The 14,995-nt window shown below is 44.8% G+C and overlaps 1 protein-coding gene across 1 annotated transcript in view; it reads left to right on the forward strand.

Annotated features, from left to right (window-relative positions):
* The first annotated feature begins 9,155 nt into the window (after positions 1 to 9,155).
* The window catches only part of FAAP100 (FA core complex associated protein 100), a 17,600-nt gene continuing 11,760 nt past the window's right edge, over positions 9,156 to 14,995 (forward strand). Inside the window, exons 1-3 of the mRNA XM_063120089.1 lie at positions 9,156 to 9,357; positions 13,009 to 13,127; positions 14,936 to 14,995. The exon at positions 14,936 to 14,995 is cut by the window's right edge and continues 869 nt beyond it. Of these exons, the coding sequence (XP_062976159.1) occupies positions 9,193 to 9,357; positions 13,009 to 13,127; positions 14,936 to 14,995 (344 nt within the window). The 5' untranslated portion in view covers positions 9,156 to 9,192. The remainder of the gene's footprint in view (positions 9,358 to 13,008; positions 13,128 to 14,935) is intronic.

Below are 14,995 nucleotides of genomic sequence, written 5' to 3' on the forward strand. Positions count from 1 at the left end.
CTTCTCCCACACACAACAGGAGAGAGCAGCAACCAGACTTTTTCTGGTGGACAACACATTGGGAGCTCAGTTACTAGCACCTAATCTGCCATTTGGACTAACAGATAATTTGTCAAAGGGACTGGCACATGTCCCTATATGGCTTGCTGGTGTGAGGTGTACTGCATCACTACCCATCACCTGGAAAATCTGCTGTCTGGAAATCCACTCGCTGGGAGAATACTTGCACCAATAAGGCAGTTAGCCCACTTGGTAATGTTCTTCCCTAGTCAGAGACGTTTAAGAGGCAAGTTGAAGTCTCTTCCTCAAACAAGCTTTTCCCCTTCCATCCTAAAGAAAGCAGGGTACTTTTTTTGTTCTAGCCTGTCAAGAACCTAGGTGTGCAGTGGGGGCTGGATTTCTAAGCTTTCGCTTAGCACATCAAATGTGCAGAAGAGTTCCTGTGTCCTGAATTGTACTTTTGTGTTCGTTGGGAGGTGTCCTGCTGTCCTGCAAGCATCCGCCCGCCCCTTTGAGGGAAATCAGCCACAGCTTGGAGCCCTCTCCGTAGGCCAAACAGATCTGTTTGTAATTAGAAGGCTGCTGTGTGGCTTGGCAGAATTCCAGGACAGCATGTTATAAGGCGAAGAAGAGAAGCAGATCTTGGCCAGAGAGAGGAGAAAAGCCGAGACTTGAAAGAGCAACGGTCACGTCTTGCCGCCCCAGGATCTCCACTCAGCAGGTAGGAAAGCCTTTTTGTTTTTCTAAACCCTTTTCTCTACAGTGTTAAATCTAGTTCTGAGCATTGATGACAAGTCTAGAACTACTTTTGGAGAGCTTTCCCATTCTCCAAAGGAGGTGCAGTGTCCATGGGGTACCATTTACTATTGCCAAAACCCTACCTCCTTTTTGGAAATAATTCCTGTTTTGGGGGGTGGGGGTCACCTGTTGGGGCCCACTAGGTTTTTCCTATGTCTCTGTGCTCATTTTGGCTCCTGCTGTAGTCCTGATTTCTTGGATGGAGATAACTAAATAGAGGCAAGACCAGTCCTTCCATTAGACAGGGGATGCTGGGGGCAAAGAGCAATGGCAAGGCATTGGAGGACAGAGCTGTATGTGCCACACTGCCTGCCCTCCACCTGCTAAGCTATACTGCTGCCCTCAGAGGTGTGTGGTGGAGATTTCAACTGCCAGTCCCAACAGGTTCTGGATATGGAATAGGCAGTGGGTGCTACCTTATCTTTCGCCTCTGGCAGCAAAGTGTCTTGGGTTGGCCCTGAATAAAGAAGCCAAGAGGCTAAGGGCCAGCAATGAAAACAGTATGCACACAGGTCCTAAGTGATGAGAACGTGCAACAGGCTATAATTTTGGCTCTTCTGAGCCTCTCATCTGAGCAGTTTGTTACCATGAAAGCATGGCAAAAATGGAACTGACAAGCAGAAATGGGTGTCTCTAGTCCTGTGAGACGTCAGCATCAGCATCGGTCTTGTCTCCTTTTTAAGAAAAGATGCTTCATGTGTTGGAATGTGATGGTGGGTCTCTCTCCACACCAGAACAGTGGAGAGGGCGGGCCAAATGCTGATTGATACCAGGTGCAAACAAATTGAAGGATGAGCTAAGGTGTTTTTGTTTTTCAACCAAATGGGCAATCTGGCTCTACAGAGAATATTGTTGGGCAGGTCAAAATGAAGAGAATCTCTGCTTGTTGGCCCTAAGGTTGCCAGTTAGATCATCTTCTTTGTTACTGTAGTAGATGTAAGAATGGGTATGCCCCATGTCTCCTGTCCGCTGCCAGTCCTTCACAATTATTGTGAAGGACTGGCAGCAAAGATTGCAAAGATTTAACAGATACTTAGGTGCCAGCACTGCCACCCAACCTTTCTGTTTCCTTCTCCTCACCTCTTACAAACGTAACACAATATTGCAGCGATGAATGATATTCATGTGAGTACACATGGAAGAAGTGTCTTGCCCAAGACATGCAAAGAACTGATCCAACGGGTAGCCAGCAACAAAATCTCATTCCTGCATCACTTGCTCAGACCACTGTAACATGTTCCCAACTTGCTAGGATTTGATGGGTGAGTGGATACCATTTGAATGTGACATTGCTAAGGCTACAGAGCCAGAGAGGCCCTTTTCCCTTTGGTATGAAGAGCTTGTGACAATTCCAGCTGGAAAGAAGTCCATAGGGGAGCTGTCAAGGGATGTCCTGCTTCAACCAAGTTCAGCTCTTTATTATACAAACACAAAGCTAATTGCAACAGAGAAGTCAAAGTAAGCCAAGAGTCAAGCACAGTTTACCGGACAAGCAGGGATTTTCCAGAGTTAACTCAGAGATGTAGCCAAGGTCAAACACATAGAATATCAGTCAAATATAATCAGAGTTTCAAAAAGCAGCAACAGGCAGAAGTTCAAAGATCAATAACACAGAGGTCCAAACATGGGTCTTGGTCAGGGTACAAGATACAGTAGCAGTTTTGTTTCTAGCAAAAGCTAGATTGTGCATGCAGGCTTATGTTACCAGAGCCTCCTGAGCCCCACCCAAGGCTCTGCTGCACTACATTGCAAATCTTGCTCCTGAAGGGTCCTTGTTTGGAGTTGGGTGCTTCTTCCAGGAGCTCTACTGATTTGCCTCTTAAGGCAACAACCTTTTCTGGAGCTGTGTGGTTGTTCAGTCTCTGACTCTAAAGCAGAACTCCCCTCCTGCAGGGATGGACCCATGGTGTCCTGATATGGGTGGTTCCATGGCATCATCTGCCTCTGAGATCTCTTAACTTCTCGGAGAAAGACAATTCCCCCAGCAGGGGCATGACAAAGGCCAGAGGTGGAGGAGAGGAGATGGGAGGGAACTTCTTTTTTTTACCTAGGTTGCAGGGAGATCATATCAAGAGAGGGAGGGCTCCCTAACTAATTTCTCCTTCTCTCTTCACTCCACAAAGGCATCATGAAGCAGCTCTTCTCCCTGCTGCTTTTCGTGGCAGTCAGTTGTGCTGCTAAACCCAAGCGTCAGCAGCCACCCTCAGAATGGGACTACAGGCCTGAAGGTAATGTGTCTCTAATTGTTCCGTGCCTCTCCAGAAAGTGGACTGATGTCCTGGGCAGATCAGAAAGCTTGTGTCTTGTCTGGTTTTTAAAGTAAGTGTGTGTGTGTTTGTGTTAGGGTTGCAACTTGTCAGGTTTGACCATATTGCTAAAGTCTCTATGATCTTGATTATGCAAGGGATAAAGCTGAACATCTAGAATTTGCCAGTTTTTCTAGCTGCCCATCCCTCTTTGAGCAGCTGGAAAGGTACAATTGTGTTTCCCCCCCCCCCCCCCATTTGGCTCATGTCATGGTGGCTGCTGACATGAGACTCAAATTACACCCCCCCTCCCCAATCCTTCAAAATTCTTTTACAATTGTGAGCAGAGAATCACCAGACTTCTTTTTCCAAATTCCCATCCTTCAGAGCTTTCGGTCACCTGGGAGCACTTTTGAATCTTCCTGTAAATCTGTTCCATTCCCCTGACCTGTCACCACAGATATATTTGCAGGAAGGCAAGCATTCCATTTTATGCAATATGTCCTAAAAGTGAATGTTTAAAGACTGGCAGATCTGTACATTCCCCATCCCTCTGAAATATGCAAACTTGCAATCAAGTATAGGTAACACCTCCATTATTAATGTGACTTCACTTTCTCAATGTATAGATATCTAGATATTGCATGAACACAACTGATATGTGTGTGTCTGTGTGTGTGTGTGTTATAATGTAGTAGCGTTGCTCTTACTAAGCTTCTTATCCATTTTGAACCTGTGTAGAAAGAGTGGGCTACAAAGTGTTTTTTTTCAAATGTCATCTATCTTTGGATGGATTTCTTAAATGTGCTTTTTATTTGCAGTTACCTTGATTAAAGTCCTCAGTTAATGTAAATGGTGGGAAAGTGCCCCCTCTTCACCTAGGAAATTAAATGGCAGTACTGAAGCTTAATGAAGTGTGTGTGCTCTTCAATATTAGTCTTTTATACTGTCCCCCACTCCCATGTGTTTCTCTCCTCTCTTCCAGCTGAAAAGGTCAACATGAAGGGATGTGCCAATCTCACCGTTGTCCTGGACAATTGGAAATTTGCTATCATGACTCAAATCAAGAATCTTCTCCTCCATGATCACCAGACTGTCTTGCCTGACTACGGGAGGTGAGTGGAGACAGGGGGCAGAGGGTAGAATAGGCTTCTAGTGTGACTTGGTAAGTCTATAGCAGTTCTGCACAACTTGAGACCTGCCAGCTGCACATGGCAGCCTAGCGGGGGCTCAATAAACAATCCTGTGTTTGCAGTCAGTCTGGGATGTACGCAACTGATGGAATGTACTCCTTTGTGTGGGTTTTACATTGTACACAGTCTGATTGGCTAAATCCAATAAATCTGTCTCCATCAATGGATGCTGCACTGTGGTGGAACCTCCTAGGATGACTAGCTTTGGGGCGGCCAGCCTGTGTGTAAGCATATTCTGTCTGGATATTCCCCATGCAGTTTGGCAGGTATGGGAAGATGTTGGTCTTGGTTGAGCTATAAAACTTGCCAGGATGCTTCCCTTTTTAAGTATTACGGGTTGTCGTAAAGGTGGTACTCCTTGCTTTGGATGAAAGCCTGACTGTGTGTAGGTTACTGTAGAATATATTTTACACCATTTCTTGTTTATTCTTCTCCCCACCCTCCACCCCGGCCAGGATCAAACCCCTTTCCGATGCCCTTGATGACCTATACAAAGAATTCAATGCCCTCAAGGAACGGCTTGGAGAACTGACCACCCGCTTTGAGGGAGTGGAGTCTTTTGTGGATGAGATGAACAAAGGCCAGAGCCAGCCTCCTGCGAAGACTCCCATCAGGGTTACCCAACCAGAGGCAGACAAAGCAGCTGTTCCCTTGCCAGCCAAGCGCCGGAGAGTCTTGATCCGGAATGGGAGGAAGCTAACAGAGCCTCTGGCAGATAGAACACAGTAGAAACTGTTCCGAAGTGCTCCCTTGGTCCTAGAGTGTTGTGGACCTTCATGATTGTTGTAGAAGCCAAACGCATCTGTCTGCCTGTCTCCCTGTCCTTTTCCCTAAAAGACTGTTCCTAAAGAGGGTTGTAGAATGAAAGACTCATGTCAGAGAACTAGATAGGAGTCCTTCCCTGACTAGTGAGCCTGGGGCCCTAATTTCAGTATGTTCTAGTGTTGGAAAGGCACGATCAGACTGGGTCCCAGGGACTGTGGATTTCAGCAGGGTGTTTCCTTCAAGGAGGGGCTGCACAAGAGAGTCTTAAAATGGGTCTGTTTCTTAAAATACTCATGCACCACTTGACCTGATTGGGAAGATGAAAACTTGCCTTGAACTGCCAAAGAAGCAATCATGCATTCCACCTTATACTCCCTGCCACTCAGTAATACCAGAATCTTACAGGTCTCAGGAAAGGTTCTGTGGTTTGTAAATTTCCAGTTTCATGGAACTTTCTGGGGAGGAAGTACTTCTGTACTATCTGCACATATTGTAGTGGCTACAGCATTAATATCAACTGGTTAGATAGTCACTAGTTGAACAACGTTGAAGAAAGTGTTAACTGTTGCACATGAATCTGTTCTTTCCTCACAGCTGTAGACTACATAATCTACACATTCCATTGTAGGAAGTAGAAATGCATAGATCTTCAATGTGCATTGTCTCATGTAGGATGTTAATGCATTGGTTATTTTATAGATGCTGTGCATGTGCAGTTTCATTTTAAACATTAAAATATACCGCCTCTAGAAATATTTGATGTACCTGATTAATAATCACAGCTGTTTCCCCTGAATGCTAGTGGAGGCAAATGAAGGCAGTAGATAAATAGCAATCAAACTCTGCTTCTGGATACTGCAAAAGAAATTCTGAGTGTAGAATGCAAATTCACTTTTCCTGTGTGCGTATGCGAGATCAGTTTCCATCTCTCCTGATAAACCAGAAAAAAAAAACACTCAAGCTTGCTATTAAGTGTAACTATTAGAAATTATATTTTTCAGAGATCTTGTTTTGTTGAGAGTGTCAAGAAAAATATAAGCACACACAAATTGTACATGGCTACCACTGCATAAAATGCATGTGAAGAGAGGTGTGTGTGTGTGTATTACACTCTGTGGCAGCAGATTTGTAGTCAAAGGTTTTGAAAGTATCAACTATTTTATGCCTGAATGGCACCTTGACTGGAAACTTAAGTCACTTCTTGGAAAGTGAGTTGAATTGGATCCCCTGACTGCTATTTGCTAATGAGCTTGCCCTGGTTCCTGGAATGTTAATTAAAAAGAAAAATCCCACCTCCACCCAATGTCATGAGAAAGTAAGCAGAGTGGATTGTAAACAGAAAGGATCTTCATTCTTCTCCCACTTGCTCTACAAGCCAAGATCTTTCCTTCAAAATGAGAAATGTCAGGCCAAATTACCACATAGCCAAATATCACAGAAAATCTGGAGCCAGATAATGAGTAACTGAATTTTATATAATACAACCCATTCCCCTGGGAACTAACAGGCATGCCTCTTTCTTGACATTATGCATAGCTGATGGGCCCTTAGACATTGTGCATCTCTCCTGCCTCCTGTGGCCCTAATATAGGGCCAATCCTCTAGTGTTTTGGTGATGATAAAGCAAGAATGTTGAAAACTATTGCTGCCATTCCCCCCCCCTTTTTTTTTTATCAGCCTATCAGTTTTAAATTGCTTCTTGGCCCAGGTTTTTTCCAAGTGTCAGGAACATGGATTCAGCCACACCAGACAATACTCCCAAGTCACAAAACTATTAGCACAGTTATATACATCTTTACTCAAAGTAAGTATCTGTGTAAGTATCTTACAAAGTAAGTACTTACAAAGTAAGTATCTGTTTAGGATTGCAGCACTAGCCCTTCCATGAGGTTGACTGATGCTGGTCCAAATGGCAACCTGGACCTTAACTGGCTCAGCATCGATGACATAGCCAGTAAAGGTCTGGATTATAGCTCACAGCTGATCCACTAAATAAAAAAGGGAAAAGCAGTACCAGCTGGAAAGCGGATTCTGAGGAACAGTTGCCTTGGAGAATTTCATCTGTGGACTTCCTGCAAGACATTGTCTTGTCAATGTTGATACTCCTGGAAGGCTTCAGAGAGACTAGAAAAAGTATAATGGCCAGGCAAAATCATTGGGCTGAAATAACATGGTAAGATTCAACTCTTGCTGTCACAACAGAAGAGTTTTCAATCCTTAGGACTTGAAAGATGTACGTCCTTCAAGCTATACTTCACTTATTCTCTCTTATTTCAAATTATGTTTGCAAAGTTCTCTACTGCCTTTTTGTTGTTGTCAAACTTCCAGCAACTCTGGTAGGGAGGCCACTTTTTCCAAATTGTATATGAAAAATTCCAAATGTACACAGCTATTGAATTCACATCTGATCTGCACACTTGAGGTGTGCAATTTTGTAAAGGAGAGTGGAGTTCTAAATTATTCCTATTAGTTTTTAAAGTTGCAATGCTAACTGTGAAGTGAAAACAAAATATAACTTTCAGGACAGTTGAGGACAAAGGGTGGATAATGAATAAGCGTGAACTAATAGCAAGGACTTTAATGAGTGGGTTCTGTGTTAAAGAGAGAAACCAGTTTCTTGGTAAAGTAAGGCCTGTCTTCATTCAGTAGTTCCACATCTCATTGTTCATTCTTCTGTGGATCTTACAGTCCATATTTTGCCAGGATGGCTTTGTCCCAGTGCAGGCAGCAATGCCATCTACTGGTTCTGCTGCATCATAACAATTTTGCTTCCACCCACCCCCCATTTTTTTTAATACAAAGAATCCATGGCACCAGCCTGAACAGTATTAGCATTATTTATATATTTCTTAATATAATAAAACTTAAGTGGCTTACATACAAAAAAAAATTACATTCCTATATTGCCCAACCCTGAAAACTCTGGTCAGTTCACCAAAACTAAAATATTAAAAATCTGCTAAATACAATAGAACATTGCCTCAACGCCATGCAAACCCTACCTCTGAAAGCTGTTTGCTGTAGTTCTGAAATGTGGGGTCTTACTAGATAGAATGACTACTAAACAGCTGTAACAGAGAGACACGCAAGGCTCTATCTAGCCCAGTATCCTGTTTCCAATGGTGGCTGGCCAGCCAGAGGCCCGTAGGCATCAGCCAGCTCTCCGCTGTTGGTCCCCAGCAGGCAGCATCTGCTGTTCAGAGGTAACCTGCCTTTGGACACGGGCATTCTACCTTTGCACAGAATCCCTGCTCAGGTTCTTCAAGGCAGCTGTTTTTACTTTGTACACGTTAAACTCCACGTAGCCTCCGCTCCACCCACCCGGAAAGATATCTGAGCCAACCCCTCATGCACTTCCCAATGATAATTTCCCTGGAATCTCAGGTCCTCCTGTCCCAGGAGGCTCCCACCCTAATGTACAAGCATGATTATGCAGCTGCCTCATCCATCGAGAATGGGCAGCCGCTTTACTCGCTCAGCCCAGCTACTTGGCATCCACGCCACTCCCAGGCACGTAGCCCGTTCGCCCTCCTTTCCCCACTCTCCGCCCTCCTTAGCAACCGCGAGATGCGGGTGCAGCGACAGAGAACTCGCAGCCTACTCTCCCGCGCCCTCCTTCCCTCCCGCTTTACGGCACGTCGTAAACCCCACTCCCCCTGCCCGCTTCTTCCACGAGCTACAGACGGTCACAGGAGCAGGAGAGAGAGAGCCGTAAAGCGGAGGCGCCACCCGCGCCCGGTAACTGGCAGCGTTAGCCGCGCTGCCCGAGCTGAGTGGAGGAGGCGGGGTCAGAGTAGCAGCCCCGCCCCTTTTGCTGAGGGGCGAAGTGACTGGGGAGAGGGAGAATTGGTTGTTGAGGTCCCCCGTTGGGGTTTAGGGAGTGTTTCCTTTTATTACTCTATTGGGAGTGGCTTTTCTTGTCTTTTGAGGAGCGGGGAGGATACAGGGCTGCTTCCCCCCTCCCCGTTGCTTTTAAAAGCACCCCTCTCTGTGCCCCTCCTCAGCGCCACCCCACCCTTCCTGAGAAAGGGGTGCCCACGTCGTCGTGGGCTACCGTTGCCCAGGTGGGGGTGGTCCCTTTGCGTGGTTTCAGGTGCACGGGCGTCCTTGCATCCTCTCCCATCCTGCCCCACCCCACCGCATGCGTGTCCCTATCTCGTGGTCCTTTTTCCAGGCTGGCACTGGGGGTCATGGCACAGGTGGGGCACAGGGTAGATTACCTGGCAGGTTTCTGCTGCCCGGTTGGGGGGTTGGCAGCTGGGAAGCCCCGGGTGCTGTGCCACGAGAACCGGATCTACCTCTCCAACGGCACCGAGTATGTCTACGTCTACGACCAAGAAGGGCGGCTGATGAAGGTAAGGGGCACGGGGTTGTCCCTTTGATCCTGCTGGCCCAAGTTGGTCCATCTTGTTTAAGGCGCCGAGGGGAGGTGGGAAGAGATGTGGAGGCCCTGGAAACCAGGTCAGACACGATGAGCCCATTCTGGGGAAGCTTCATGCTGGTATCCAGGGAAGGAGGGAGTCGGTCTGAAACCCTTCTTCATCTGATGCAAACTCTTAACAGCAGGTGCACAAAGAACACACACTTGCAGACTGTGTTAATTGATCCTGAATTACATTTGCTCTCTCTTCTGTGTGTGGCATTGCTAACCTAGTTTAAAATTACCCATCAGTGTGTAGAACAATCCACCATGTAAGCACTAAATTGTGAATACAGCAGAATTCTTCTGAAGCCTTAGGTTAAGGGGTAACTCATTTACATGTGTAATAGCTTACTGAGTGTGAGGATGTGCCTTTATTCTCTTGGTAGTTTGATTTCCTAGGAATCTCTATATAGTAGGTTTTGTTCACTAGTATGAAGGTTAGAACAGCTATTTCATACCTTTATACACGGGCATCTGTGAATGCTACTTTTGTACTGATCCAACCTTATGGTTAGGTAATCCCAAATATTGTGTCTTATGTTATATAAACTAAAAAGATAATTATGCACAAATGAATATGATTGGGTTTTTTTTGTGTGTGTGTGTTTTTAAATACAGAATGTCAGTCTCTCACCCCAAATGTGTTCAGGGGAAAGAAGAGGTGGGGATGCCTTTGGTATGAAGGAGCAACAGGCTTTTATTTATTTATTTATTTATTTATTATGCTTATACCCCGCTCCTCAGCCAAAAAAGGCTCTCGAAGCGGCTTACACTTAGCAAAAAAGACAGTCTTATTGGGAAATTGACAAAGTTAAAGGCCAAGAGACAAAACCTTGAATAAAGGGTAATGGTACTTAGATGCAGAGTGTTCTTCTGCTCAAAGAAGGTAACGGGGCATCACTCATTCAGTCACTAGATTGTAATCAGCATTGTTTCTTAAACACCAAATTGACCATCACGCTTTCAAACCACATAAACCTGATTTGCATGTTCACCGCAGCCCACTACGGTTTATTTAAACCATGGTGGATTGTGGCACATGCCAGTGCACGCTGGACAGCGTTTGAATATTCAAGCCACTACCACGGCTTGTTGTGTTATCTGAACCCAGAGGGGTGGGTTATGTGAGGATTGTATAACTCTCGCACAACCCACGCCTGCTGGTTGTGGCTTGAATATTCAAAATGGCCATCTACGTACATCGCAGCCCATCATAGTTTAAATAAGCCGCGGTGGGCTGTTTGATTGTGTGATCCTGCATAGGATTTGCATAGATCAGTATTTAGCTATTTACTTGGTCACCATTGGTGATCTGAAATTCCATGCAGGTAAGTTTGTGGAATTCCCTCCAAGTGAGTCAACAGGCTGATCAAAAGGGGGCAGAGCAATCTCCCCTCTCCTTCACCAGCTCACTTAGCTTCTATGCTGCTTGTGAAGGAAGTGAAGCCTCTTCATCCACGGCCAGCCAGAAAGGCAGTGGAATGGCAAAGGAGAAAGAAGGCACTCCCTTCCTCCTTTGTCAGCCTGCTGCACTTCTAGCCTGTATCTTTTTTTAGCTTATAAAAAGGGCTGCTCTTACAAATAAAAGGCAGGCGAGTAAAATAAAAATTCAAGCTAATAAGTTTTAAAGACTTAGTAACAAGACTGGTATAAGCATTCAGAGCAAGAAGTAGAGTGAAATGGATTTGATGTGGTTGCATGTCTTGGTTTGGTTGTCATCTCCTTGCCTAGTTGCATGTACCATGATTGTAGCATGAGGCCATCATAATTCTTTCCCCTCCCTGTCCTTTATTTCAGTGATAATCTTCTAGAAATATTTTGGGCTTGATCCTGCAGAGGAGCTTGGAAGCCTCAGCTCAACATAAAAACCTGAGATTTTTTTATGTTTGTTTCACGTCGAATTACAGGCAGGGCTATCTGATGTGAAGACCTGAGCTTAGCTATCTAAATCAGGTTTTGTGCTGACTTTTCAATCCATTCTCCCACTATAGCAGCATTTTGCAGTGGGTTCATTGTCTGTGCTTCAGAACCAGCTTACATGTAGCATCCAATTCTTGGCATCTACCTGTTGTGGTTTGTTTTTTGTGTGTTTTTTTAACATCTCACTTCTATCAGTTATAAATCTTCCTCTGCACTCTAGGGTGGTCATGTTACACTGGCTTTGGAATGGTAAAATCAAGGTTGTTCATCTGCCTTATTCATTGTCTTATGGATTGCATCGTTTTTCCTATACCGTTTGCTGGACCCATGGCAAACTGTAGCGTTATGTTAAATGTATCCCTTTAATTTCTTCACTTGATTTGTTTCCAAGGAACCTATTACGGCAATATGTGGCTCAGCCTCCTACACTTTTCTCTCACATAGAGAAAAGTAGGTCACAAATGGGTTAACCCTTTTAAAAAAAATACATTTCTTGTTCCCCAGATCACACGTGATGCTAAGGGTGGGTGTTCAGTTCTTAGCCCTCTCCTGAATTGCTGTTGCAGCTTTTACTGCAGACAGACATGTGGGCTATGCCTATTCTCTCGCTCCTGAAATGCAGCCCCATCTTGGATAAAATATGTCACTTGTTCATCACCACAGTTCGGCAGCAATGGCAACCGTTAGAGGCTTAAAATGAAGAATCACATGTAGGCTGTTAGGTAACATAAATGCCACTCGTTGCAACGTGTGCTCTTCAGAGAGAATAGCAGAAGCTGTAGAGAGAGGAAAAATAAGATCCACTGATTTATGAGAGGGAAGCTTGTTTTAAATCAAAGTGTGTGTAGACATAATGGCTTCTGACTACATGCCACTGGGTATACTAAATGATCCCCAGAGGATATTGTGTCTGGCCAGACGTGAGATGGGCAGGAGGTAACACATTTATTTTGTATTTATTTCTTTATTCAATTTATGAGTCGCCCTATAGCTGAAGTTCTCAGGATGACATACACAATGAAAGGAAATACAACAAAACCAATGGTAAACCAACATAATTTTGAAAAAATAATTTTAAAAAACTTCCTTCTTTTCTGACATGTGGCTACAGCATTTCAGAGAGAGAAATCCCCAGGATACCTCTTTTGGTGGCATTTTAATTTTCAAATGGACTCTATGACATCTGTCTAAGCAGGGTGACCGGCTTTTTGCTGGCTTTGCCGCCTGCCTTTTAACAGCAGCAGGACATGGGTAAATTAAGCTGACACATCTCCTGATCCACCTGTTAAATTTCTCTATGCCAGGCTGCTGTCAATAGCACGGGAGAGGGGCGAATAAAAATGTAGCAATCATATTGTGTAGGGATCTAGTACTTATAAAGAAGCAAGGTTGATGTGGTGGTAGATGATCTACCCTTTTCACTTTTTGGAATGAGGACAGTTTATATTAGGAATTATCCTACCCTGTCCTCTAAGATTGTTGAAGACCAGCTATGGCAGGGTGTTCATATACCTGCCCATCCTACGGATCTTGAAATGTGTCCATTTAAACAAGGGGATGAGTTGCACAGCTGGTACTCCTACTGGCTTCCTTTCCACGTGGAGCTGCCGAAGACCTTTTTAATATCTCTCCATTCCCTACTTGTTGCCTGTTTCCTTCCTAGGCTGTTTACAGATTTCCTGATCAAGTGTGGCATGTGGAGCTCCTGCCCTTCCACAAGCAGTTATATATCCTGTGTGCTGGAGTTGGTATTTACTGTGTGTCCTTGGACTACCAGAGCAGGTGAGAGATGGTGCATTACATACCACAGCAGTTATTTGAAACTCTGCTGGCTGAAGGTTCTGTAACAAGGTTAGATTAATACAGAGTTGTTGAACCTTAGGCCTGTGGGCCAAATCTGGCCCACTTGGGGTCCTAGTCTGCCCCCCTGGGCTTCCATAGAAGGCCGCACCCCTTTTCTCCAACCATTGATAGTTTGGTGATTTCCTGGCATTTACAAAGTTTTTCCCCCATGCTAAAAGGATGAAATATCTTTCCTAAGAGTTACTAGCAGGAGGAGCTTTAAGCTACAATATGCTGCTAGTTTTGGTATTTTGGCCTCCAACCCTATTTCTTTTGGCCCTGCCCACCACTGGAATGTGGCCCCTGAAAACTTCTCCAAAATGGGATTTGGCCCTTTGGTTGAAAGAAGTTCAGCAATCCTGGATTAGTAGTTTGGGCTGGAAAGCCAAATGAGACCCTTGGTCCAACTAGTTCAGTATCGTCTATACTGACTGGCAGCATCTCTCCAGGATTTCTTTCCCAGCCCTACCTGCAGATTAGCCTGGGACCTTCTGCATGCAAAGCATGTGTTGTTCTACTTTGTCAGTAGGACAGACAGTGTGGTGTAGGGGTTAGAGTGTTGACCTAGGACTGACCTTGGCCCAGTGTACTCTCAACCTAACCTACCCCATAGGTTTGTTGTAAGGATAAAATTGGGGAGGGTTGGAGAATCACATATGTAGCCTTGAGCTCGTTGGAAGAAAGGTAGGATGTAAATGTAATAATAAATAAAATAACTATATTGTGACTGGCTAGCATTTCTGCAGGCTATTAAGTTATTCATTTTTATATTGCATCATTGTACATGGTACTTTTCAGAGGCCACTTCTGCCCCAAGGAGCTTACAATTTTAAATCCAACACTGAGGAAACAGCAGAAGTGGGAGGAAATGGAGTCAGGGGGAAACAATCTATGGCTCTTTCAGTTGGGTGTGCTTGGGTGTATTTATTTATTTATTTATTTATTTAAGTCATTTATATCCCACCCTATATTACAAGGATCTCAGTTATGGTGGTAGGGCATGAGAAGCATGTGTGTGGGTGCCTGCATACAAAGGTTCAATGGGAAAAGTGAGTTTTTGAGGAGGGATTTGAATGAATTAGCGAAGATCACAGGCAGGGCTGTGTTGGGATATTAGAGCAGAGGGGTATTTGTAAAGACTGAGCATTTGGCACCGATGCCGCCTTCTCTTGAAAGCCAGCAGCAGTGATCTCCAGGAAAATCTAGACAATTTCATAGATCTCCTCCATTATGTCTAGGGGTGCTTCCAGATGAGGCTTTTATCCTGTCATAGCCCTGCCTCATTCATGGAATGTTATGGGTTGTTTTTTTCCAGATGTCATCTTCCATTTGTAACCCTCCCATGTTTTCCCACCGCTCCTTCCATCCTTTCTCTTACCGCAGAAAATCTAATGGCGGCAGTGGGGGGAGGGAATGGCATTGCTGCCCCAAGCCTTCTGACTGGCAGAGTTAGGGGCCTTCCATCTGGAAGCACCCTCGGTTGGCCTTTAGCTGGTCTGGTTCCCCCACTCCCCATTGCTATCCAGTTCCATAGCTCCTTAAAAAGAGGCTTGTGAGCCTTTAGAGCAACAAAAGGGTTAAGTTGCTAGACCCTCCCTCCAGAGCGCTAGCTTTCCTTGGCTTGATCCAACTTGCTGTTTCCTGAATTCAGGTCTGTGAAGCAGATGCTAAACCTTCTGATTTTTTGACTTCATTTCTGAGCTTTACCCCTTGGCTACACTGAGAGCTTTTCCTTGTTTGCTTTGAAGGCTAGCAAAGCGGACAGATGGTGAGGAAAATGACTGCTTCTCCAGCGTCTTCCCTATGGG

Source organism: Elgaria multicarinata, chromosome 3, assembly GCF_023053635.1.
Source record: "Elgaria multicarinata webbii isolate HBS135686 ecotype San Diego chromosome 3, rElgMul1.1.pri, whole genome shotgun sequence".
Classification (NCBI taxonomy): Eukaryota; Metazoa; Chordata; class Lepidosauria; order Squamata; family Anguidae; genus Elgaria; species Elgaria multicarinata.